Consider the following 26,391-nt stretch of genomic DNA (forward strand, 5'->3'; position numbering starts at 1 on the left):
AGCACAAGGTTTTTTTTGAACTGGCGACCTCAGTGTTACAAGTCGACGCTTTATCCATTGCGCCACCATAGGTCAGGCACATTTTTAAAATAACTATTCTGGATGGTCAGGAGGCATGAGGACATACATGAACGAACATTCGTGCTACTCAAAGGGTTAAACAAATTTTTTTTTTCATTTTTCTGAAGCTGGAAACGGGGACAGTCAGACAGACTCCCGCATGCGCCCGGCTGGGATCCACCCGGCATGCCCACCAGGGGGCGATGTTCTGCCCCTCTGGGGCGTCGCTCCGTTGCATCCAGAGCCATTCTAGCACCTGAGGCAGAGGCCACAGAGCCATCCTCAGCGCCCGGGCCATCTTTGCTCCAATGGAGCCTTGGCTGCGGGAGGGAGAGAGAGAGACAGAGAGGGAGGAGAGGGGGAGGGGTGGAGAAGCAGATGGGTGCCTCTCCTGTGTGCCCTGACCGGGAATCGAACCCAGGACTCCTGCACGCCAGGCCGACGCTCTACCGCTGAGCCAATTGGCCAGGACCGGTTAAACCTTAATTGCTTTTTAGAACTCAGAACTGCTGGGCTTTGTTCATCCTTGAATCTCTTAAGTCAAAAAGGAAATACGAATGATATGGTTATTTTTTTTAAATTATAATCTTGGAACAAATACATTAACAATTCTTTAGTTATATAGCATTTTACAATTTTGAAAGAACTTTCACATATATCAATTAACCCCTCACAACATCCCTGTGAGGTAGGCAGGGTCGGTGTTATCTTCTTATTCCTAGTGAGGAGAACAAAGCTCAGAGGTGAAGTAAGGTCACACAGTTGGTAAATGATGTGGTCAGGACTAGAACCTAGGCCTTTTGACATGCTGCCTCCCTGAGAATATTCAAGTAATGATATCGTATGGTATATACAATGAACATTTCTCTCCTACAATGTTGATCAGATCTGTTTGTGTAAGTTTGCTACCACCTTTTCTAAACATCCAAAAACACTAAAAGCATGATGATACATTTCTTCCCTGTTACTGGATTACTTCTCTGATGCATCAAGCACCATCCTAAGATGAAACTTACTTGTTGTTTTAAATTTTGAGGATCCCCAAATATGATAATTTATTTTAGAAAATTCTGCAAAAGTACTCCTATGTTGACTATACGTATCAAACCTAAAACAAAAAGTGCACAAGCCTGCTTATATTCTTGAGAAAGTTGTGCAATCTTTTGCAATAAGGTGTTTAGATGTATGCAAATGGAGAAAGGTGAAGGTGTTTAGTAACATTACTGGAAACCTATGCTGAGTGCATTGAAATGCATTCATGTCACACTAATTTGTTTTTGTTGTTGGCCTTCTAGAGGAAGGAAGATCACTATAAACCTTTCAGGTGTGATACCATCTTAAGTGTGACATCTTCAGCAACAAGCTAGAAAAGTGGTCTTAGACCAGTAGGAGGACGGGTCATGCAATAGTGATCAAACACTTTTGCATGTGGTAGAAAAAGGAAGAAAAACACTTGCTCTGTAGTGGTTTTGCCTGGGTCCAGTGTAAATATACTTATCAAGGCAGATTTTAAGCTATAGCATCATCTGTGTTAAATTTAGAGATGTGAAACGTGGTGGTAATGTCATAAGACAAAGAATGTGAATGACCCAAAATTCCCTGTCCGAAAGCCGTGTCAGGGATCAAACCGCACTGCTCTGGTGTGGGGAGAGGACAAAGAGAGACATTGGGGTTCAGTGAGCTGTACAACAGCAGGCGTATACAGTAGGTTTTAAAAATAGGAAAGTGACACTAAGCTGTATTATCAGGAATGATACTGTTTAAATTCCAGCTTTGGCCTTTCACATTTAGGAGCAATGGGGAGAAACTTTAGCCTGTGGGGAGGAGATGGTGCCAGAAACGAAGTAGAAGCGGGGTTGAGGTGGTAGGAGGTTAGGGAACACCATGAAACCACTTCAATACATTCACAAATGGATTCAGAATCCTTCTACATCCATCCTCTCTAAAAATGTTGCCTAAATTGAGAGATTTGGTTAAAGTTGGTGACAATGAAAGTGACTATTGAACTTGACGAAAGAAAGTAAAAATTGAATGTAGATTAGAAGTTAACACTGTTCAAGATGAGTCCCCTGATCAGGCTGCAGAAACAGAAACTTCAGCGCTGCTGTTGCCGATATGGGGCAGGAAACTGATTCTGAAACTCGAATTGCCATCAGGACTCAACATTAGTGAAACTATTAAGAAACAAAGCCTAACTTTTTCTAATTGAAGTCTAATGGGAAAAAACCAAACTGTCAGCCTTACATGAATATGAAAAATATTACAGCTACCTTAAGTTTTCTAAGATAAACTTGAGAAGATCTAGAATGTTCTAGTACAGTATATTGGGCTCAAAACCAACTATGCATCTGAAATGCATCCTGACTATGTTCTTTACATGGTGTTACTGTCATCGTCATCATCATGTTTTCTCTTCAATGGGTTTGATTCACTGGTCGTGTTCTGTGATGACACCGTGTTGGCAGTTATAAGAATATTTTTGGACCCAATCATTGAAGGATTAATCAAAACATTTTGCACTGTAGTTGTTGCAGGAACTGTAAACAGAGAAAACACACACAAGCTATGAATTTTCCAGGATCAGAAACATGGTAAAAAGTATTCAACAGAGCTGAGTGTAATTCTAATAATTTCAGTAGCATGAAGTCCAACAAGAAACTCAGGTAATTATACTGCATTAAAAGTTGAATTAGTATCTAGTATAAGGTTTAAAGCAGTGCTATTAGTTATTTTAACTGCCTAAAATTTTACTTAGTACATACTTGGCCATGGGAAGCAGGACACTAAGTTCATGATGGCACACACCAAAGACATTTATGCTCAAGGTAAGGAAACGTGCTTCCCTTATAGGCCATTATTTATATAAGTAATTTACTGTGTGTGGTTAAGTTTCAGATGCAAATCTAAACTATGCATTAATAAACTAGGCCATAACAGAATGCTACTTATATTACTCCAACTTTAGTATGTCTCCTTCCACGAAGTGATTAAAGGTGCAATTTTAATTTGGTGTACACCAAGTTGTATTATTTTCTTGAGCTTTAATCCCAAGTGCTTTTCCCTGAAGATGCCTTAGATTTGTGAGCCCTAGTTGATTTTAGTTAACTGTGTTTTGAGAATCTGATGATCTCACTGGATACTCTCTCTCCCCTCCAAACATTGCATATATTTAAAATTTCATACATTTTTAGTGGGCTCATAGACCCCCTCTGGAGATTTGCAGGGCTACTGCCACCTTCATGTTAGGATACTGAAACAATTTAACTCTTCTTAGAGGAACACAGACTGTCCTATGGTCACAAATCATTCAGAAAACTTAAAATCCAGAAAAAAATGTGTTTTTTTTTTTTAGAAAGGAGAGAGAGAGAGAGAGAAGGGGGGAGGAGCAGGAAGCATCAACTCCCATATGTGCCTTGACCAGGCAAGCCCAGGGTTTCGAACCGGCGACCTCAGCATTTCCAGGTCGACGCTTTATCCACTGCGCCACCACAGGTCACGCCAGAAAAAAATGTTTTTAAAGAACCACTTACATCACCACCCCCACCCATGACGTTACCTGGCTTGACGGGAGTGGACTGAGAAGGTGGAATCTGCACTGTAAACCTTTGGCTTGTCACTGACACTGGAGGTGCAACTTTAGTTGGGACAGACGCTGTTTGTGGGGTTGCTACAGTTGTAATCAACAGACCATGTTAGTTAGATGACTTATCCTATAGGTTCATACTCTGCCCACCTTAGCTTACCAGAAACTACCTTCAAAGCACAGGAAACTAATGTGAGGATAAAAGCATTAGAAACAAGAGTGAATTAAATTCAAAGGTGTTTACAAGCTCAGTAGTCTAGATGCTAAAACTTCCAGATAGTGGGAGTGGTAAAGAATGTCAGCTCTGGAGCCTTCCTGTTTGTGTCTGAATCCAGGCTTTTATCATTTACTAGCTGAGTGTCCTTGGGCAAGTCACTTAATATGTACCTCTGTTTTCTCATCTGTTAAATGGGGAAACAACAGTACATATTTCATAGGATTTCTATTACCCTATGTGGCACTTTTCATCTCTGTCACTTGCTGAGAATTTGATATCTACTATGCCCATGAAGTGAAATCAACATGCATCTAACAAAAGCCTTTCAAATAATACCATTTGGTGTACTCAGGTGGACACAAAAATATTCTTTTTCTATATCCAGATTTTTTTTAAGTAGAAGGGGATCTTGAAGATAGCGTAGTACAACCCCCATCATTTAAACTCTACCCTTTAAATCCAAGGTAAATTTCAAATACCACCCCATTTTATAAAATTTTTGATTTGTTCAGAAGTTGTTGCCTGCCTCTTAAATCTCCTAAAAAGATTATAGGAGCCTTATTATTAGTGCCTTATTACATTGTTCACTAAATTACAAGTCTCAGGTAACCTTTTTTATCCTTATGAGCACATGGCTCCTAGCAGGCACTCAACAAATACTGGCTTAAAGAATGAATTTTTCAAGACACAAAGACTCAGCATGCATATTGATGTCACAGATCTCAAAAAATGCATTTTTGGAAACGTATGTTCCTAGTTTTTCAAGGACGCAGGCTTTTTATACATATTTTTCCCCTGGAACCAGCAATCTGCCCAGGGATAGAGTTACTAAAAAACAACAAAAAAGGACTACAACAATCATTAAAAAAAACAACTATAACTATCATCATTTCTAGGGACAAAGGAGAAGGTGGCCTATCTGAGGGAAGAAAGCCCAAAAGTACCCAGGAATCTGGGTTCTACTGCTTTGACTCACAAACCCAGGACTTAGGCAAGTTTTCTCGTGTATTAGAAAGTGGTCCAAAGAATTTGTGAAGCTTAATGAAGCAATCAACAGACGTATTTTATTTTGTCAAGAAAATTCAGTTGGTAGGTGTTTTTTTGGCCATTACTATGAGAAATTTTTAACATTTAAGTAAGTATGGAGGTCAGGCTTTAAAATTCAACAGAGTAGATGCTCAAGTCTTTTTTTTTTTTTTTTTAACAGAGAGAGAGAGTCAGAGAGAGGGATAGATAGGGACAGACAGACAGACAGGAACGGAGATGAGAGGCATCAATCATCAGTTTCTCGTTGTGGCACTTTAGTTGTTCATTGATTGCTTTCTCATATGTGCCTTGACCGTGGGCCTTCAGCAGACCGAGTAACCCCTTGCTCCAGCCAGTGACCTTGGGTCCAAGCTGGTGAGCTTTGCTCAAACCAGATGAGCCCGAGCTCAAGCTGGCGACCTCGGGGTCTCGAACCTGGGTCCTCTGCATCCGAGTCTGACGCTCTATCCACTGCGCCACTGCCTGGTCAGGCTTTAAAAAAAATTTTTTTTTTATAGATGCTCAAGTCTTATGTGTTATGAAACACATTGAAAAAAATTTAGTTAAAAACTTGTACCTTTAGGGAGATTCCAAGATGGCAGCAGAGTAGGCAGATGTATAGACTCCCAGCTCACACCGCCAAACTAGATTACAAATTATTTAGGAACAATCAGTGTGAAAAACCAACTCTGGACTACAAGAACAGCTCTCAAAAACCAAGGAGCAAAGAAGAAGCCACACCGAGCCTGATAGGAGCGCTGAGGAGAAGTGGGTCTCTCCAGGTTACAGGAATGGAGGGGGGGGGTGAGGTTGAGAGCCCAGAATGGCTCTCATTCCAAGGAAAAGAGTAGAAAATATTGCTCACAGCTACTTGCCTGGGGACCTGGGAATGAGGTGTGTTGAAAGGGCTGGCTTATCTTCCAAAAGGAAAGGAGGGAGACAGAGACAGATGGTGATAGGCAGAGGAATGCATGGGAGGACCTGAGAAGCTGACTCATCCAGTGCTGGAGGTGGCCATAGCCAGGGGAGGGGTTGATCCTTCCACATAACACAAGACTAAAGTGGTTCGGGGTCACCCATCTCAAGATATCTCTCCAGCTCCAACCAGCACAACAAGAAACAGCTGAAAACAAGAAGTAGGGAGGAGGGGCAGTAACTCAGGTCTCCATGGAGATCTGAGATACATCTCCCCCTACTGAAGCAGGGCAAGTACCCTGCCCCCAGAGAGACTAACTGGGAGATCAGGCCATCAGAGTCTCAGATTACCCCAAGCATTCCTGGATACAGTTTCAAATAAGACCCTGCTGAGATCAGTAAACAAGACTACCACTGTTAAGAAAACTAAGAGGAAAACAAACAAATCAAGACTTCAAAGCAGCTCTACTAGAAAAGCCAAATCCGAAAGTGGATTAAAAACAACAGCTGATGCCAACCCAAGAAGACCTAGAAAGAAAAAAACTGAAAAATGGAGGCAGACAACACCTAGCCTAGACTCAACCAACTCTACAAACAATACACCGAAACACACAGACATAATGAGGAGACAGAGAAGTGCAATCCAAAGGAAACCACAAGAAAAACCTCCAGGAAATGAATTGAATGATATGGAAATAACCAAACTTACAGATGCAGGGTTTAAAATAATGATTGTAAGGATGCTTAGGGATCTTAAAACAACAATGGATGCTCATTATAAACACCTAAATAGAGAAATAGCAAGTATAAAAAAGGACACTGAAATATTAAAAAAGAATCAGTTGGAGATGACAAATACAGTATCAGAAATGAAGACCACGGCCTGACCTGTGGTGGCGCAGTGGATAAAGCGTCGACCTGGAAATGCTGAGGTTGCCGGTTCGAAACCCTGGGCTTGCCTGGTCAAGGCACATATGGGAGTTGATGCTTCCAGCTCCTCCCCCCTGTCTCTCTCTCCTCTCTCTCTCCCTCTCTCTCTCCTCTCGAAAATGAATAAATAAAATAAAAATTAAAAAAAAAAAAAAAAAAAAAAAAAGAAATGAAGACCACAACGGAAGGAATTAAAAACAGGATGGATGAAGCTGAGGATCAAATCAGCGAGTTGGAGGACAAGTTGAATGAAGGCATGGAAGCAGAGCAGAAAAAAGACTCAAAAAGTTTGAGGAAATTTAGAGAGCTCTGTGACAACATGAAGAGAAATAACATCCGCATCATAGGGGTTCCTGAAGAAGAAGAGAAAGAACAAGGGATAGAGATTTTGTTCAAGCATATCATAGCTGAAAACTTCCCTTAAATTAATGCAGGAAAAACTCTTACAAGTTCAAGAAGCGCAGAGTACTCCATTAAAGAGAAACCCAAAGAAATCTACACCAAGACACATCATAATTAAAATGCCAAAGCTAAGTGATAAAGAGAAAATATTAAAAGCTGCTAGAAACAAAAGGCTATCACCTACAAAGGAGCCCCCATAAGGATGACATCCAACTTCTCAACAGAAACACTTGAGGCCAGAAGGGAATGGCAAGAAATATTCAAAGTAATGTAGAACAAGAACCTACAACCAAGACACATTATCCAGCAAGGCTATCATTTAAAATTGAAAAAGAAATAAAAAGCTTCCCAGACAAAAAAAATCTCCAGAAATTCACTACAACCAAATCAATGCTGCAAGAAAGGCTAAGGGGCCTGTTGTAAACAGATCAAAGGGGGAAAAGAATATAGTAAAAGAGGAATACAGCTTTAAAGAATAAAATGGCAATAAACAACTACATATCAATAATAATCTTAAATGTAAATGGATTAAATGATACAATCAAAAGACATAGGGTAGCTGCATGGATAAGAAAATATGACCTTACATATGCTGTCTACAAGAGACACACCTTAAAACAAAAGATGCACATATACTGAAAGTAAAAGGATGGAATAAAATATTTCATGCAAATGGAAATGCAAAAAAAGCTGGGGTAGCAATACTTATATCAGACAAAATGGACTTTATTTTTTTATTTTATTTATTTTATACAGAGACAGAGAGTGAGTCAGAGAGAGGGATAGACAGGGACAGACAGATAGGGAACGGACAGAGATGAGAAGCATAAATTATTCATTGTGTGTTGCAACACCTTAGTTGTTCATTGATTGCTTTCTCATATGTGACTTGACCGCGGGCCTTCAGCAGACCGTGTGAACCCTTGCTGGAGCCAGTGACCTTGGGTTCAAGCTGGTGGGCTTTTCCTCAAACCAGATGAGCTAGCACTCAAGCTGGCGACCTCGGGGTCTCGAACCCGGGTCCTTTGCATCCCAGTCCGATGCTCTATCCACTGCGCCACCGCCTGGTCAGGCCAAAATGGACTTTAAAACAAAAGCTATAGTAAGAGGTAAAGAAGGACACTACATAACGATAAAGGGGAGCAATCCAACAGGAAGATATAACCATTATAACTATCTACACACCTAATATAGGAGCACCTAAATATATAAAGCAGGCTTTGATGGACATAAAGGGTGAGATCAACAGCAATACTATAATAGTATGGGATTTCAATAACCAATTAATATCACTAGATAGATCCTCAAGAAAGAAATTTAACAAAGAAACAGCAGACTTAAAGGACACACTAGATCAACTGGGTTTAATATATATCTTCAGAACCTTTCACCCCAAAGCAGCAGAATATACATTCTTTTCAAGTGCTCATGGTACATTCTCTAGGATAGACCACGTTAGGGCACAATAGTGGTCTCAACAAATTTAAGATGATAAATCATATCAAGCACTTTCTCTGACCATAATGGCATGAAACTAGAAATCAACTACAACAGAAAAAGTAAAAAATTCTCAAACACATGGAAACTAAATAGCAGGCTGTTAAATAACTAATGGATTAACAATGAGATCAAAGAAGAAATAAAAAAATTATTATAAATGAATAATAATGAGCATAAAACTAAAAATTTAAGGGACACAGCAAAAGTAGTCCTGAGAGGGAAGTTCATAGCACTACAGGCATATTTTATGAAGCTAGAAACAGCTCAAATAAACAACCCTGCATCTAAAAAAACTAGAAAAAGAACAGCAAGTAAAGCCTAGACGTAGTAGAAGGAATGAAATAATAAAGATCAGAGTGGAAGTAAATTACATAGAGGCTAAAGAAACAATACAGAGGATCAATGAAACCAGGAGCTGGTTCTTTGAAAAGGTAATCAAGATCGATGAACCTTTAACTAGACTCACCAAGAAAAAAAGAGAGCAGTCAAATAAATAAAATTATAAATGAGAGTGGAGAAATAACAACTGACACAACAGAAATACAAAATATTGTAAGAAAATACTATGATGAACTGTGTGCCAAAAAACTAGATAACCTAGATGAAATGGACAAATTCCTTGAAACACATAATCTTCCAAAAATCAATCTGGAAGAATCAAAAAACCTAAACAGACTGATTACAACAAATGAGATTGAAAAAATTATCAATAAACTCAACAAAGAAAAGTCCTGGGCCTGATGGCTTCACAAGTGAATTCTACCAAATATTCAAAGACGAACTAATGCCTATCCTTCTCAAGGTATTTCAAAAAATTCAAGAGGAAGGAAGACTTCCAAGTTCCTATTATGAGGCGAGCATAATTCTGAGTCCAAAACCAGGCAAACACAACACAAAAAAAGTTACAGGCCAATATCCCTGATGAATATAGATGCTAAACTCCTCAACAAAATATTAGCTAATCAGATCCAGCAATATATGAAAAAAATCATACACCATGATCAAGTGGGATTTATTCTGGGGAGGCAAGGCTGGTATAATATTTGCAAATCAATCAATGTGATTTATCACATAAACAAAAGGAAGGAGAAAAACCACATGATAATTTCAATAGATGCAGAAAAAGCATTTGATAAAATCCAGCACCCATTCATGATCAAAACTCAGCAAAGTGGGAATACAGGGAACATACCTCAACATGACAAAGGCCATCTATTACAAACCCACAGCCAACAGCATACGCAATGGGCAAAAATTAAAAGCAATCCCCTTAAGGTCAGGAACAAGGCAGGGGTGCCTCCTTTTACCACTCTTATTCAACACAGTGCTGGAAGTCCTAGCCACAGCAATCAGACAAGAAAAAGAAATAAAAGGCATGCAAATTGGAAAAGAAGAAGTAAAACTATCATTATTTGCAAATGATATATTGTATATAGAAAACCCTAAAGTCGCAGTCTAAAAACGACTAGACCTAACATGAATTTAGCAAGGTGGCAGGATATAAAATTAGTACTCAGAAATCAGAGGCATCTTTATACACCAACAATGAACTGTCTGAAAGAGAAATTAAGGAAACAATCCCCTTCACTATTGCAACCAGAAAATAAAGTACCTAGGAGTAAATTTAACCAAGGAGATTAAAGACTTGTACACGGAAAATTATAAAACATTGATCAAAGAAATCAAGGAAGATACAAACAAGTGGAAGCATATATACCGTGCTCATAGTTAGGAGGAATAAACATCATTAAAATGTCTATATTACCCAAAGCAATTTATAAATTCAATGCAATCCCGATTAAAATACCAATGACTTACTTTAAAAATATAGAACACATATTCCAAAAATTTATATGGAACCAAAAGAGAACACAAATAGCCTCAGCAATCTTGAAAAGGAAGAATAAAGTTGGAGGTATCACACTTCCTGATATCAAGTTATACTTAAGGCCATTGTACTCAAAACAGCCTGGTACTGGTATAAGAACAGGCGTATAGATTAATGGAACAGAACAGAGAACACAGAAAGAAACCCAGAACTTTATGGACAACTGATATTTGACAAAGGAGGTAAGAACATACAATGGAGTCAAGACAGCCTCTTTAAGAAATGGTGTTGGGAAAATTGGACATCTACCTGCAAAAAATGAAACTAGACCACCAACTTACACCATTCACAAAAATAAACTCAAAATGGATAAAAGACTTAAATGTAAGCTGTGAAACCATAAGCATCTTAGAAGAAAAAGAGGCGGTAAGCTCTCTAACATCTCTCGCAGCAATATATTTGCCGATTTATCTCCACAGGCAAGTGAAATAAAAGACAAGATAAACAAATGGGACCATATCAACCTAAAAAGCTTTTGCACAGCTAAAGATAGATCAGAATAAAAACATAATCTACACAATGGAAGAACATATTTGACAATATGTCTGATAAGGGGTTAATAACCAAAATTGATAAAGAACTCGTAAAACTCAACACCAGGAAGACAAACAATCCAATCAAAAAATAGGCAAAAGAAATGAATAGACACTTCCCCAAAGAGGACATACAGATGGCCAATAGGCATATGAAAAAATGCTCAACATCACTAATCATTAGAGAAATGCAAATTAAAACCACAATGAGATACCACCTCACACCAGTCAGAATGGTGCTCATCAACAAAACAGAATAAGTGCTGGCGAGGATGTGGAAAAAGGGGAACCCTCCTGCACTGCTGGTGGGAATGCAGACTGGTGCAGCACTGTGGAAAACAGTATGGAGATTCCTCAAAAAATTAAAAATTGAACTGCCTTTTGATCCACCTATTCCACTTTTAGGAATATACCCTAAGAACAAACAGCAAAGCACAGTTTCAAAAGGAGAAATGTACCCCCATGTTTATGGCAGTATTGTTCACAATAGCGAAGATCTGGACACAGCCCAAGTGTCCGTCAGTGGACGAGTGGATTAAAAAGCTTTGTACATATATACTATGGAATACTACTCAGCCATAAGAAATGACATTAGATCATTTACATTAACATGGATGGACCTTGGTAACATTATATGGAGTGAAATAAGTAAATCAGAAAAAACTAAGAACTATATGATTCCATACATAGATGGGACATAAAAATGAGACTCAGAGACATGGAGAAGAATGTGATGGTAACCGGGAGTGGGGGGGGGCGTGGGGGAGAGGAAGGTGTTTGAAGGGGTAGGAGGAGGGGAGGGGCTCAAAGAAAACCAGATAGAAGGTGACGGAAGACAATTTGACTTTGGGTGAGGGGTATGCAACATAATCAAATGTCAAAATAATCTGGAGATGTTTTTTCTGAACATATGTACCCTGATTTATCAATGTCCCCCCATTATATTTAATTAAAAAATGTAAAAAAACAAAACAAAACAAAACTTGTACCTTTAATAGTAGTTTTTAGTAGCTTCCTCAAATATAGGTTTTGTAAAATACCTAAAGCATGTACAATAAACGTCTAATTAGGAATACTACACTATTAATCTTAGCAAAAAGACCGAGAAGTGATCTAAGAATAAAAATCAGAACTGCTATAATATTGGTTAACTTGCCAACATGTGAAACTCATTATCCCAGCCTAGACTTTAAGAAAAACTTGGTTTTCACTTAATATGAATCCAAAGATACAGTATATGACCAAAAAGTTACAGAAAGTATACCGCATTTTTCGCTCTGTAATTCGCACCTGACCATAAGAGACACCTAGGGTTTTAAGGAGGAAAAGAAAAAAGAATATTCTGAACCAAATGGTGTGTTAAAATAGTTAATAAAATACCGTATTTGCCACTGCATAAGACGCACGGGCATTTCCCCTCCACTTTTGCAGGGAAAAAGTGTGTCTTATGGAGCAGAAAATATGGTATATGCAAATTTCTGTCCACAAAAGTCACATGCAGGTAATTAGAAGTATATAAGTAATTCTATATCAGATTGGTTTGAAAATGCTGACATGTAAATTCACATCCTGAGACTGAAGAGATTTTTCTATACTCCTCTAAAATCATATGCTGTTTACACTAAAGCTATATGACAACTACAGGACTCAAGTTATAAGCAGTAAGAGCCAAGACAATACTGATCAAAGAGAATTTTTTTCTGAAAATACTTTGTGAAAGAAATCCAGCAAGAGAATTTTTTTTCTGAAAATACTTTGTGAAAGAAATCCAGCAAGAATTTAGGACAAAAAAATCAGGAAATCTAAACCTATTACATATATTCTCCTTATTTCCTAAAGAATGGCATTAAAAGGATATAAATAATGGTTTCTAAATACCATTCTCCACTAAAAGGAAACAGAGCTCTTTGGAGAAATAGCTGATTCTAGGACTGGGATAAAAATACAAGATGAGCTTGGAACATTTTATGCCAGAAAGCAAAAGATGCTCAAATAATGATGGACGGGTACAGATGAAGGGCTCTATATAGCACAACCAATACAACTTTTGAAAAGGTTAGTATTAAAAACTTAATTTTTTTCTTTGATATCCTTAAGCTTTTTGTACACTTTTTTTTACTGCATTCTGTTGCCATTTTATTCAGGAATTTCTGATAATAAGTTGGCTAATTCCATGAGTGTATTTGGCAACTTCTTTGTATAGAAGGCAGAAAGAAGACAGCTTAAACTTGTGACTTTGGTATTATACTTGTACAACAAGGTTGAGTAATGCCCAAATTTATACTCATTTAGGATCATCTATTCCTTGTGGCTTTGATTTTGAAATCTGATCAAATATATGTTTACAGATTTACTAGAGGACAAGTAAATGTAATGATGTCAGCACACATGGGGATTTCTGACTCGCCTTTTGACTTTGGTTATAGTTCAAAACCAGGTGCCGAGGCACTTTACCAGCCAGAAAAAGAATTTCCCTTTCTCACTTACCTATAGTAGGGGTGGTAGGTCTGCTACTAACTGCACCAACACTTAACCGTGGAATTAGTCTTCCTTGGTTAGGTCCCTAGAGGATTTAATGAACGCATTAGCTTTAATGTTGTTCAGATTGGTACCTACTAAATTTACCAGGAATGAAATTAGGATTGTTGATGTGAATTATTAATGGATGTCCATGGCAAGAATGTCCTGTTTTTGATCTCTTTGTGTTCTCAGTCTAACATTAAAACCAGGGTTTTCATAAACGGATATGGGTGTGTGTGTGTGTGTGTGTGTATAATTCTACATATAGGGTGGGGCAAAGGTACCTTCACAGTTGTGAGTACATGAACTAGTTTAGTCTTGTATTATAATTTATGAATTACTGTATCATTTTCCATATGAAAAATTATAATCCTACTTTTGTTTCACTATGTATTTTGGTTTAAGGTAGAGTCTTATTTGGGGATATCATAACTAGTCAACATCTTAACCCCCCCCAAATAAACTCTACTATAGTGGAATTTCAGACATCAATCACAGCCCAATGAGAGAAGAAATATTTCAGTGGTGGGAGATCTGTAGGCCATATATCAGAAAGGAGGTCCAATTCCTGATGGTGTATCATTTACTCTGTTATTGAACATCACTAAAAAACAATGTTTTTAGTATAATGGTATAATGGAAAGACTTGGAGTTAAGAGACCTGAGAACCAGTCCTAGCGTTGCTACTAACTCCATAGATAAATTTAGGCTCACTTTCCTAATGTGAAAAGTGTGGGGTTAGCTGAACAATGCAGGCCCTTTTAGCGCTAAAAATCTTAGATCTTATATGTTATATTTTAACATAGCATCTAACTGCAGACATGGTATTTTTAAAGCAGTAAATTTTAAAAGAATCCTAGTAAATTATTTTAGCTTTTAATCTACTGCACTATCTACAGACACTTGCTTTTTACAAATTCCCCTTCACATCTTAACTTTTTACAAAATAAACTGACCCAAAATTTTTACCTTTTTAATTAAGGACTTCAGCCTATAGTTTGGAGCTGTTAAGCAGTATCTGTCTGGTGGCAGTCTGGGTCCTGCATAGGGCTTAATCAGAGGTAAAGGGGTTTGGTTTTTCTGCCTTGCGATATCCAGTAAAAACTAAAGAAAGAAAAAAACTCCTTATTAGAACTACAATGAAAAAATTATAAGTAAAATGAAGTTTCAATAAAAGTTTGCTCACATCTCTCGGGGGAGGAGAAGTAAAAGATTGGTCAGCACGACACTGGATTGCGAGTCTGACATCATCTGCATCAACATTAGGTTTCTTAGCATGGCTTGAATAAATTTTTGCATCATCCAGAATTGTAGTCACGTATCCTTTAAGAACAAACCATTATTTTCTTAAACGTATGAAAATAGATTTGTAGTTATGGCCACTTTTCTTTTTTTTTTTTTAATTTTTAAATTTTTATTTTATTTATTCATTTTAGAAAGGAGAGAGAGAGAGAGGAGAGAGAGAGAGAGAGAGAGAGAAGGGGGTTGGAGCAGGAAGCATCAACTCCCATATGTGCCTTGACCAGGCAAGCCCAGGGTTTGGAACCGGCGACCTCAGCATTTCCAGGTCGACGCTTTATCCACTGCGCCACCACAGGTCAGGCATGGCCACTTTTCTTAATGGACGATTCCATTAACTTCTAGAAATTTTTAGGCATTTTAAATACCTAATTGTCCTATTTATATGAGCAATTTAAGAAAATATATCACAGTATAAGTACTATTTCCCCCTATTTTGAGCTCATTTTTACTGCTTTAGGACAAATTCTGATATTAACTGTTAAATAATTTAGTTAAAAATGTTTTTACAATAAAACAATCCTTTGAAATTCACAAGATAGGCACATTCCTTGGTGTTTTGTTAACTTACGGAAAGCAAATTCCAACATTTGGTTTATAACCCTTGGTTCATACTCTGTAATTCCCATATCCTTCAGGATCTGTGCCATCACCTGTGGATTCACATAAAAAAGGCCAGTTGCATAATCCAGGTGTTGGAACTCGGGACCAGACCCCAGGTAACATTTGTTTTCATGATGCGAACTTGCACTCACTGTCCTCTTCCCAAGTGTGAGTGTCGGGAACACACCATGTGCCGTCGCACCCTCGCCGTGAAAACTTATTTTGGGGCGGTGGGGAGTGTGGGCCGTGGGTGAGGGAGGAGGGGTGGCCACAGCTGGCTGTCATTTTCGGATGTGGCGTGGGGGAAGAAGCATCAGAAGCCCGGGCGCGCAGACTCGGCGGAAGGACGGGGCGGCCGGGCCCCGGAAACAAAGGCGAGCCGGCGGCCTGCGCGCCCTAGCGGGGCGCCCGGAGGGCGGACAGCGCCCTGGGGCCGGACCCCCCGCAGCCCTTCCGGGCATCCCGGCGGGACGGGAGCCAGCCCCCCGGACCACGCGCAGGCCCCGTGCCGCGGCCCGCCTCCCCGCTCCCCGGCTGCAACGGCCTTGTGCCCCGCCTCTCGGCCTTCGCACTTACCTGGGCATCTCTCGGAGCGTTCTTGGGAGGCGCCATCTTGCCCGACTCCATGTTCTCCGGCCACTAGTCAACCCCGGAGCGGAGGCTGCTCCCCTGCCACCCCGACAACCACGCTCAGGCTCCGCCCCCGCCGGCGGGGGGCGGGGTTAGCGCGGTACCCTGCGCGCTCCTCGCCGGGGACTGAGCCGGGGGTGGTTGGTTCCGCGGGTGCAGGTCCAACTTCCTGCTCAAGGCCCAGGCCTACACTTTGAAGAACCCAGCTCTTTCCAGAGCCGCGCTTCGCAAAAGTGCACCGAAAAGGGCCACGCTTGTCTTTTCTGGGGCCCCTCCCCGGCCTCCCCGCCGCCTCTCGGGCCCCGCGGTTTTCCTGGAGCTGCTGCAGGGGTCCCTCCCCCTTCCCGGGGCCACACTGCCTGCTCGGTAGCGGAACACGCGGTCCTAGCCGGGTAGCTCAGTTGGTTCGAGGGTCGCCCCCGGAAGTTTATGTCTCTCTCGCTCTACCTTTCTTTCTAAGAATAAAAAAACGAAACAGAACACCAGTTAAAATTTGACTCTCAGATAAGCAACTACATTTTTAGCATAAGTAGATCCCAAATGTTACACAAAAATTATTTGTTGTTGATGTGACATTCAAATGCAACACGGTGTTTTGTGTTTTTATTTGCTAAATTTGACAATTCTATACCCTGTTTTCCAAACAGCAGACGTTTGGTAGCTGTGGTCACACTTAAAGCCCTGCCGTGGCTGCCCATTGTATACTGATGAAAAGCTAAAGCGTTGTACCGCCACAGGACTCCCCGCTGGGCCTCGCCCCTTGGCCCTGAGTAATTTTCTCTGTCCCACGGCCCTCACTTGCGTTCCCGATGCACCCCAGTTCCCCAGTCTCCACAGAACGGCCTAAGCGACGTCAGAAAAATGGGCACCAATGAACTCGGTACCTCTTCCACAATCCACCAATGCCATAGAATTCTCCATCACAGGGAAAGGCACTCTGACCCTGTGGTCAGCCATGCTGTGCTCTTTCCCGTACAATCCACACTCAATCTGGCAACAAGTCCTGTCTGGGATGACCTCTCAAAATCTGTGTCTCCATATTTCCATCAAGCATTAGCACACTAACAGTGCCAGCCAACAGCCTCCTCACCAAGACTACAGAAGTAGGTCCCCAAACTGTGCCCCCTTATACATACAACCAGAAGTGTCTCTTAGTCATTAATCAATAATTTTATCCCTTTCCTTAAAAATCCTCTAATGGCTTTCTTCACACACACAAATTCATACTGATTTCTGGGTTTAGCGGGCTCTTCAGATTTTGGCACTAGCTGACCTCATCGGACGGATCTGAAACATCATCTGCCAGGCATCCATCTTGAACTCTACGCAGGTTCCCCAAGAACTTTATATTCTTGGAGGGGTCGTCAAACTTTTTATAAAAACCGCCCACTTTTGCAGTGCTGGTCAACCTGGTCCCTACCACCCACTAGTGGGCGGTCCAGCTTTCATGGTGGGCCAATCGCAGTGCTGTTTGGTTGCGCGGTAGGGACCAGGTTGACCAGCACTGCAAAAGTGGGCGGTTTTTATAAAAAGTTTGAAGACCCCTATGCACAGGGTACAGAATTTTAAAAATACATATTATAAAACAAAAAAGTATCTCTGGCTTGTCCAAGCCACTCATTTCTCGCTCTAGCGAGCGAGAGAGAGAGGGACAAGGGGAAGGTGGAGAAGAAGATGGGTTTCTCCTGTGTGCCCTGACCAGGAATTGAACCAGGGATTTCCACACACTGGGTGGATGCTCTACCACTGAACCAACCGGCCGGAGCCTCATTTCTTTTTTTTATAGAAGGTACCACTTTTATTTTTCTCACATTTTTTTTTTCTCATTAGATCATCCCACAAATACTCTTCATCTCACTTCTAGGTTAGATAGATATAGAAGTATTTTTAAATTTCTAAATTTATGCTCACATTGCACATTTTCTTTGTTTTTTTATTTTTTAAGTTATTTTTATTTTCTTAAATTTTTATTTATTAATTTTTAGACAGAGGAGAGAGAGACAGAAATGGGAAGCACCAACTTGTAGTAGTTGCTTCCCGTATGTGCCTTGACCAAGCAAGGCCAGGGTTTTGTACCGGTGACCTCAGCATTCCAGGTCAATGCTTTATCCCCTGCACCACCACAGGTCAGACCTTAAATTTATTTTTTAAAATTAATTTATTGTGGTTTCACATGTTTCATTCAGTATCACACCCTCGAACCAGGCATCATTACCTCCATGCCCCAGGCAGTCTTTCTGTTTCCACTTCATCCCCCTGACCATCCTCCCCCTACACTCACTCCCTCCCGTTTCCCTGTGGGACTTGATGCCCTGTGAACTGTATATGTAACGTATATAAAATTTGGCTAATCCCCAAGAGGCACTACATTTTACCAATCTTTTGTGTATGTAATTTACAAATATCTGTATCTTGTTCCCTTACCCAAATGGTACTAAACCATTGGGTGACCGACCTCTTGAGAGCAACTTAGGACACAGCTGTACTCATAATCCATAAATCTAGAACTTCTAGGCTAATTTTCTAAAGCCTGTCCACATGCATTCCTTTGTGTCTGCACAAAGGTCACTCACTCAGTTTCTTGGTGTTTGTATCCAAGAGACATTCATTCACTTTTAACTAAAGTGCCCCAATCCAAGTCATAGAGGGTCCAAGGTTAGATAGGTGATTCCCTACAATTTAGTATTCAAAATATACAGTATAGTGACCACAGGAGCAATTTAGGACCTGATAGTGTTGAGAAATTATTGTGTATACATTATGTCATAATTTAAAAAATGATTTTTTTTTTTTGTATTTTTCTGAAGTGAGAAGCAGGGAGGCAGAGACAGACTCCCACATGTGCTGGACCCGGATCTACCCAGCATGCCCACCAGGGGGCAATACTCTGCCCATCTGGGTAGTTGCTCTGTTGCAACTGGAGCCATTCTAGCACCTGAGGCAGAGGCCATGGAGCCATCCTCAGTGCCCAGATAGCTTTGCTCCAATGGAGCCTTGGCTGGGGAGGGGAAGAGAGAGATAGCGAGAAAGGAGAGGGAGAAGGGTGGAGAAACAAATGGGAACTTCTCCTGTGTGCCCTGGCTGGAAATTGAACCTGAGACTTTTACATTCTGGGCTGACGCTCTACCACTGAGCAAACTGGCCAGGGCCTGATATTTAATTCAGAACATTTAAGGGATTCTTTATAATTGTATGATGTTCAATGGAATAACCTTATTCAGTGCATCATTTTGTCTTGCATTAATAATTTATGTCCCATATTTATATTTAAAATTCACATAAAAATAGAAGTTTAGAAAATTTGCCAATACTTGTTTCTTTTCCTAATTTTTTCAATCACTACCATAAACTTAGGTACATTTGACTCCATGGTGAAAAAGAAACCTACCAATAAAAGTAACACACACACACACACACACATATTTTTTGAGAATGAAATGTTTCCCATTAGAATAGATTTCAAACAAGTTCTCTACACAGTGGCATACTAGGGGATGTGTTTTGCTATCATTGTTACCTGCTTGGCATAGATAGCCCATAGAGTTTGTGTTTGAATAGCCTACTAGATAGACCTCCACCTTCTTCCTGCAAAGCATCAATAACTGAATTCTGGAAGCACATATCTGTTTTATTTTATTTTGGTGTGACAGAAACAGAAAGATATAGAGAGACAGATAAGGACAGACAGGAAAGATGAGAAATATCAACTCTTTGTTGCAGCATCTTAGCTGTTTTTTTGTTGGGAGCCGATCCACTAATGCTGGCTAACTAGGTCACAGCAGAAGAAGATCCACAACTGCTGGTTGACAAAGTCACAGCAAAAGAAGATAGAGTCACCGCAGTAAGACCAACAGCTGCGGGTTGACAAAGTCACCCCAAGGAAAGGCACGATACTTCCCCCTTTAACTTTTTAAATTAATCTGGCCTTATATCCCCCCTTTTTTCTGGGTGTGTGCTATTAATTATGGCACAGGGATAATAGTATCGTGCTTTCCCTGTAGATTCATAGTAATTTCTTTGGAAATGAGACAGAGGGTGTAAGATCCACAGAAAAGCCTGTAAGCCCCTTGAACTGGGCTCATAGACATAAGAGGCTGGCTATGATATCCCTCATAAAGGGTTAAGTTTGTAGGAGAACTCCTTCTTAATCATGTTAGAAAGAATAGATTGTGACTTGTGACTAGATAGGAGGCAGTGGCTGTGCACAGAGCACCTCTCGGCCTTCACTTAATTCAACATTTTTCCTCCTAGCCTTTTCATGTAATAAAGAAACATTCCTTTCTTCTTGCTTATTTGATCTGCAGATAGTGATACACTCTGAGAAGAATAGAGGTAGAACTTAACTAGTGTTTAAATATAATAAATAAGTAATATTTGACTAGACAATAGTATCTTAGGTAAGGTATAATAGAATGGCCCATTGTGTGGCCTAGAATGAAAGCGCAGTCAGCAAGAAAAGAGTGTTTTACTAAGAGAATTGGCTTTTGACTAAAGGCAATTGCTAGGCTTTCTCAATGAGATGTTCTCATAAAATTTACATACTTTCCAAAATTCTTTAATAATGAGAGAAATGTAGGGAAATCCATAGAAGTAATAACAATTAATGTCTTATGTTGCTACTAGGCTATCTTGCAAGTGCACTCTGTATATCTTTGGGTGAAAGCTATTCTTAATATTCTGTCAATTTCTTTATAGGCAAGCCTTTTAGAATCTTGTGAAAAAAAAGTAGGACACTGCTTAAACTCAAAGCCATTTACCTGAGCAAGCGGTGGTCCATTGTTAGTCCTTAATAATCTCGTCTGCTAATCTCTCTCTGCCCCTTAACTCACAACAGCAGTAAAGTTAGTTAACTATTAGTACTAATACCTTAAAAGCTTTTACCAATGTTGTTATCACTATTCAAGTTATTTTGTATTTTGAATGATTTGCTACCTGGTTTGTAATTTATAAATATAAATTAACTGTTATCCAGAAACATGTAAACATAGTGAAACAGAAGCAATGATTAACACCATGTAATTGTAACTCAGTGTGTGTGTATAAAAAGGGAGCTATACTAGCATTGAGCAGAGATGCCTGGCAGTAAATGCTAACTAGAGAATAAAGAGAAAGAAAAGAATTCGGCTCTCTCACTCGATTTCGCCGACGCCGTCTCTTCCTGTGGGACCCCTGGATCCCCCCCGGGGCTGGACCCCGGCATTTTTTGATTGCTTTCTCATATGTGCCTTGACTGGGGAGGTATAGTAGAACAAACAACCCCTTGCTCAAGCCAGTGCCTTGGATTTCAAGCCAGCAAGCATGGGATCATATTGATGATCCCACTCAAGCCGGTTACCCCCCACACTCAAACTGGTGAGCCTGTGCTCAAGTTGGCAGCCTCACAGCTTCAAATCTGGGTCCTCAACGTCTGAGGCTGACAGTCTATCCACTGTGTCACCGCCTGGTCAGGCCCTAAATATTTTCAGTAAAGATAAGAAAGCAGCTTTTTGGAGTGAGAAATAGCTTCCTTGTAAGGTTGCTAAAACCTCTCCTGGTGGATGGGTTGTGTGAATAAAGAAGAGATTCTTCATTTGTAACTAGAAATGGATATGAAGTCATCAATTTTGAGAAGAAATCATTTTAATATGCATGTAAAGGTGAATCATTGTATGTGTAATGTTTAATCATTCTAGGTAGAGGTTAATCAACACTGGGTATATTTTAAATAGTTTAGAATGGTATGACTCCCCACACCCCTACTCTACTTCCCACTATTAAAGCAATCAAAGCATAAGCCAAACAGCTGAATGTTACTTTAAAAAATTACAGTACAGCCTGACCAGGCGGTGGCGCAGTGGATAGAACATCGGACTGGGATGTGGAAGGACCCAGGTTCGAGACCCTGGGGTTGCCAGCTTGAGCACGGGCTCATCTGGCTTGAGCAAAAAGCTCACTAGCATGGACCCAAGGTCACTGGCTCGAGCAGGGTGTTACTCAGTCTGCTGAAGGCCCACGGTCATGGCACATATGAGAAAGCAATTAATGAACAACTACGGTGTTGCAATGAAAAACTGATAATTCATGCTTCTCATCTCTCTCCGTTCCTGTCTGTCTGTCCCTATCTGTCCTTCTATCTGACTCTCTCTCTGTCCCTGTAAAAAAATTAAAAATAAAAAAAATAAAATAAATTACAGTACAGAAGGTTGGTAGATATATTTTATTATTTCATATAAATGTAAATTCACATGTAGAATTGATTTCCCCACTTTGTTCTAAATAAAATCCCAAAATATGGTTATTCTCATAGTTCTAGAAAGTTTAAAAAATATTCATTTGAAAAATTAAGGCAGGGAATAGTTTTCCTGAGAAGTTTTAGGTAATTTTACATAATAGTGAAAGTGTTTTTTCTTTTCTTTCTAAAATTCTCAAATTTAAAATACACCTATTTTCTAAAAAAAAAAAAAAAAAACCCCAAAAATCTCTTCTACTGGCACAATGAATTTCGTGAATGTAAAGCAGTTCTTTTGCTATCAAGTAAATGTAAGGATTTCTACCAAATGAAATCCTTCTTACTGATTTACTTCTCAGTAAGAACTGAAATGTATCTAGCAATTTCTATATTTGATGTAGTTGTTTTAGAACTTCCTAAGATGACAAATATCCATAAATACAGATTAGTTTATCAGGAAGTATTGAATTGTGACAGCACACAGAATGGCAACTAGTGCAAATCCTATCATAAGGATTAGAACAAATGTATCATTGCTCATCTCTATCATGGGCTTTTCTTTGCTAGGGCAACTTCTCCCCTTTCTTCCACCACCTTTGCCAGTCCCTGGTTGTTGCTTTTGAGTTGAGAAAAGAGCACTGGGGCTATATGATCCCCAGATCTGTTGTAACCCAGCAGAATTCTGATATTGGCGTCCAGCACAGACCTTGAAGCGATAATGTGAATTTGTAAGAAAGTTGGAAAAGAAGAATGAAGTGTCTGGTCCCTTGTAAATCTAATGGGAAGAAAATAGAAATGAAAATTATATTTTATTACCAAAAAAATAGCATAATGTGGTTTTTTGATAGCAGGAAAAATATGAATTAATCCATCCATTTCATGAATATGTTCACACAAAAAATAAAAGTTTACTTTTATAGTCTCTAATGTCCTGAGATGACCCAGTACTGATTAGGTAATTTTGTTCATTGTAGGAAATAACAAAGACTTATAATTGTTAAAATTTAATTGCATTTGGTTTGCAATGAGTTGTGCATGTGGTCAGTAGAATCTAGAAATACCAAATCATTGAATATAATAGTAAGTTAATTAAATAAATAAATTGTTCCCTAATAAATATTAAGTACATAAAACTTTAGGGACCAGATATGACTTCTAGATAGAATTTAGTTATTTTAAACATGCTATAAGTATATAAATACTCAATACCCAGCAGGATATAAAAGCATAACATTTTAAAGACTAAAATTGCAAAAATTTACCAGGACAGTTTCTTTCTCATTAATGAGTTGAAGATTGTAAATAATGGGATCTCCTTTTATTGGCTCCAAAGATTCCCATTTGACTTCACAAATACTGCTATTCACTTGATGTAATTTCGGTGCTATAAAAAGAGAATTTCAGTTTAGAGGGTTCCATTTTTTCCTAGATGATCTTGAACATATTGAAATCTCTCGTGTAATTTTCCATAGCCATTAAATTACAGTCCATGTAGGTTTAATTTAAGAAATATATAGTTATAGTTCTTACAGTAAAGCCTTTGCTATACCATCAGGCATCTTAAGGATTGTAATAAAATCATTTTTTTTAACTGATGAGAGAGAGAGAGAGAGGGAGGAGAGAGATGAGAAGCATCAACTTCATAGTTGCTTCACTTTAGTTGTTCATTGATTGCTTCTCATCCTTGAGGGTTTCAAGTTGAGTCGGTGACCCCTTACTCAATCCAGCAGCCTTGGGCTCAAGCCAGCAACCTTGGGATCATGTTGATGATCCTGCGCTCAAGCCAACAACCTCATGTTCAAACTGGCAAGGCCATGCTCAAGCTGGCGACCTTGGGGTTTCAAAAAGGGAACCTTAATGTCCCGGGTTGAAGCTAGATCTATCCACTCTGCCATCAATCAGTCAGGCTGTTAACAAAATTTTTAGAATCATTTTTGTTTATCTAGTAAGATTTTATTACAACTTTTATTATTGTTTAATCCCTACTGGTATAATCTCTTGCATTGTGTTTATATGGTGCACCATACGTTTGGAAGCATTTCTATATTCATTTGTTAATTAAATTTATATTAATTAATTAAAATCCTATTTTATTTTAGGATTACAGCAACTGTGTGGATGAAGTAGTCTAAGATATTTATTTAATGTTATTAATCTCTCTACATTTCAGGAAAATGGGGCATAAATATGTAGGAAGAGAACAAGGCATTATTGTGGTTTGTCATGCTTAATTCTAATGCGTTACAGTTAAATTTACCTGAAAACAAATGGTTTTAAAATAGTGATTGAATTCATATAGATGGACAGGAACAACTGAATTTCTTATTTGGGAAGAAAAAATTCTCAGAACTCAAGCTTTCATGACTGTAAATTGGTTTCATTATATATTACAAACAAGTTTATTTTACTGTTCAAATAAGGAGAAAAAATTCAGAGTTTCAAAAATTATCAAATATGAGACTACAAATTTATATTCAATGTATGTCAAGTACCAAGATTACAGTCTTATTTTTCAGCATTAATTAGTATAATCACACCTCTCAGTTGATGAGTTTTGTGTACATTTGAGAAAATATGAGATATAGCAAGGAAAGAATATCATGACAAAGTGGAATGAGAACTGCAATGGAAATAAGGAGCCTAGAAAGATATTTTAAAGAATAACATGATTCTGGGAGTCTCATTAATTCTACATTGTCCTTTGAATCCTTAATTGTTTATTTTTGTATCATATCGTTGAATATGTTTAAGAAATTTTACTGTGGAACTTTATATTTGTGCTGTTGGAACTCAATTTAATGTAATCTTTATTGCCATGGTTTGTAACACTTACCTTTAAGTGTGGCTGGTGGTGTTTTGGTTGTAGTGAAAATATAGGTATCAGACAGTGGTCCCTCACCAGCTTCATTACATGCCTGGATTTTAAATTTGTATTGAGTATATTCACTCAATCTTTGCACTCTGTGAGTCTGACGAGGTCCATGGTAAATGACAGAAAATCTGGGAGTGGAAGTACAGAAGGGAAAAGTAGTATTATTAATCAGCAGTCATATAGATACAAATAACTCTATATAACTGACTTAAAAATGGTTATAAAACCTCAGTAAGGCCAGATTGGTAAAACACAAAAGAAAAAAAATCAGGTTTTAAATATCATAATGGCAAGGTGCTAACTTTCATATTTCTTGGTAACTTCTATTTCTTGGTATTAATGTATGGTATAAGAGGGAAGAAGTCTTTTGAAAGACGCAAAAATAGAGAGCTAAATTATCAGTAGGAATTGAAGAACATATATCTAACATGATAATGGGCTGCTTTCACATGTATTAGTTCATTGAAACCACTTGGATTATAAGATTAAAAGGTATTGTTTTGTATTTTTTTTTCTAAAGTGAGAAGCGTGAAGGCAGAGAGACAGATCCCCACATGTGCCTGACTGGGATCCACCAGGCATGCCCGCTAGGGGGCAATGCTCTGCCCATCTGAAGCATCACTTCATTGAAACTGGAGCCATTTTAGCACCTCAAGTGGAGGCCATGGAGCCATCCTCAGCACCCGGCCAACTTTGCTCCAATGGAGTCTTGGCTGTGGGAGGGGAAGAGAGAGACAGAGAGAAAGGAGAGAGGGAAGGGTGGAGAAGCAGATGGGTGCCTCTCTTGTGTGCCCTGGCTGTGAATTGAACCTGGGACTTCCACACACCAGGCCGATGCTCTACCGCTGAGCCAACTGGTCAGGGCCTAAAAGGTATTTTGTAAACATTTTTATTAGACTACATGTTAAATAATGAAAATAGTTTACCTCCCAGATTGATCTTCCATTAATAAGTTGTAGCTTACAAGGTTTGAAAGTAACCCTTTGCTTGAAGAGTTACCCCACTTCAATTTGAGGCTCTGGTGCCCACAGACCACACAGTCAAGATGTGGAGGCTCAGGTGGAAGTGGCTTGGTTTTGGCTCTTATTGATTGGCTAAAAGGGCTTAGTCCATAGTGATTGATAGCTTGAATTCTGATTCTAGAGGTGAGAAGGAAATAATTAAACTATATTAATTTCTATTTAGAAAAGAAAATAAATTTATTT

General features: G+C 39.2%; 2 protein-coding genes across 5 annotated transcripts in view; both read right to left on the bottom strand.

Moving 5' to 3' along the window:
• Positions 1-658: 658 nt before the first annotated feature.
• TAF9B (TATA-box binding protein associated factor 9b) lies at positions 659-17,461 on the bottom strand. Of its 4 annotated transcripts, none has more exons than XM_066357707.1 (8): positions 17,380-17,461; positions 16,053-16,557; positions 15,445-15,526; positions 14,761-14,897; positions 14,544-14,624; positions 13,542-13,617; positions 3,617-3,727; positions 659-2,597 (listed from the first exon to the last, which is right to left on the bottom strand). In XM_066357707.1, exons 2-8 carry the CDS (start codon positions 16,101-16,103, stop codon positions 2,434-2,436), a joined length of 702 nt encoding a protein of 233 aa, XP_066213804.1. In that variant the 5' UTR covers positions 16,104-16,557; positions 17,380-17,461; the 3' UTR covers positions 659-2,433. The 4 variants fall into 4 exon arrangements, with proteins under 4 accessions (XP_066213804.1, XP_066213802.1, XP_066213803.1 ...); XM_066357705.1 differs by having other exon boundaries at positions 14,544-14,678; XM_066357706.1 differs by having other exon boundaries at positions 14,544-14,678; positions 16,053-16,553; positions 17,380-17,398.
• Positions 17,462-22,546: 5,085 nt separating this feature from the next.
• LOC136385574 (fibronectin type III domain containing protein 3C1-like) overlaps positions 22,547-26,391 on the bottom strand; it is an 87,063-nt gene continuing 83,218 nt past the window's right edge. Inside the window, exons 22-25 of the mRNA XM_066356639.1 lie at positions 26,113-26,325; positions 25,148-25,314; positions 23,577-23,698; positions 22,547-23,089 (exon numbers count right to left, since the gene is read on the bottom strand). Coding sequence (XP_066212736.1) covers positions 22,760-23,089; positions 23,577-23,698; positions 25,148-25,314; positions 26,113-26,325 — 832 coding nt within the window. The 3' untranslated portion in view covers positions 22,547-22,759. The remainder of the gene's footprint in view (positions 23,090-23,576; positions 23,699-25,147; positions 25,315-26,112; positions 26,326-26,391) is intronic.

This window comes from Saccopteryx leptura, chromosome X (assembly GCF_036850995.1).
Source record: "Saccopteryx leptura isolate mSacLep1 chromosome X, mSacLep1_pri_phased_curated, whole genome shotgun sequence".
NCBI classification, from domain to species: Eukaryota; Metazoa; Chordata; class Mammalia; order Chiroptera; family Emballonuridae; genus Saccopteryx; species Saccopteryx leptura.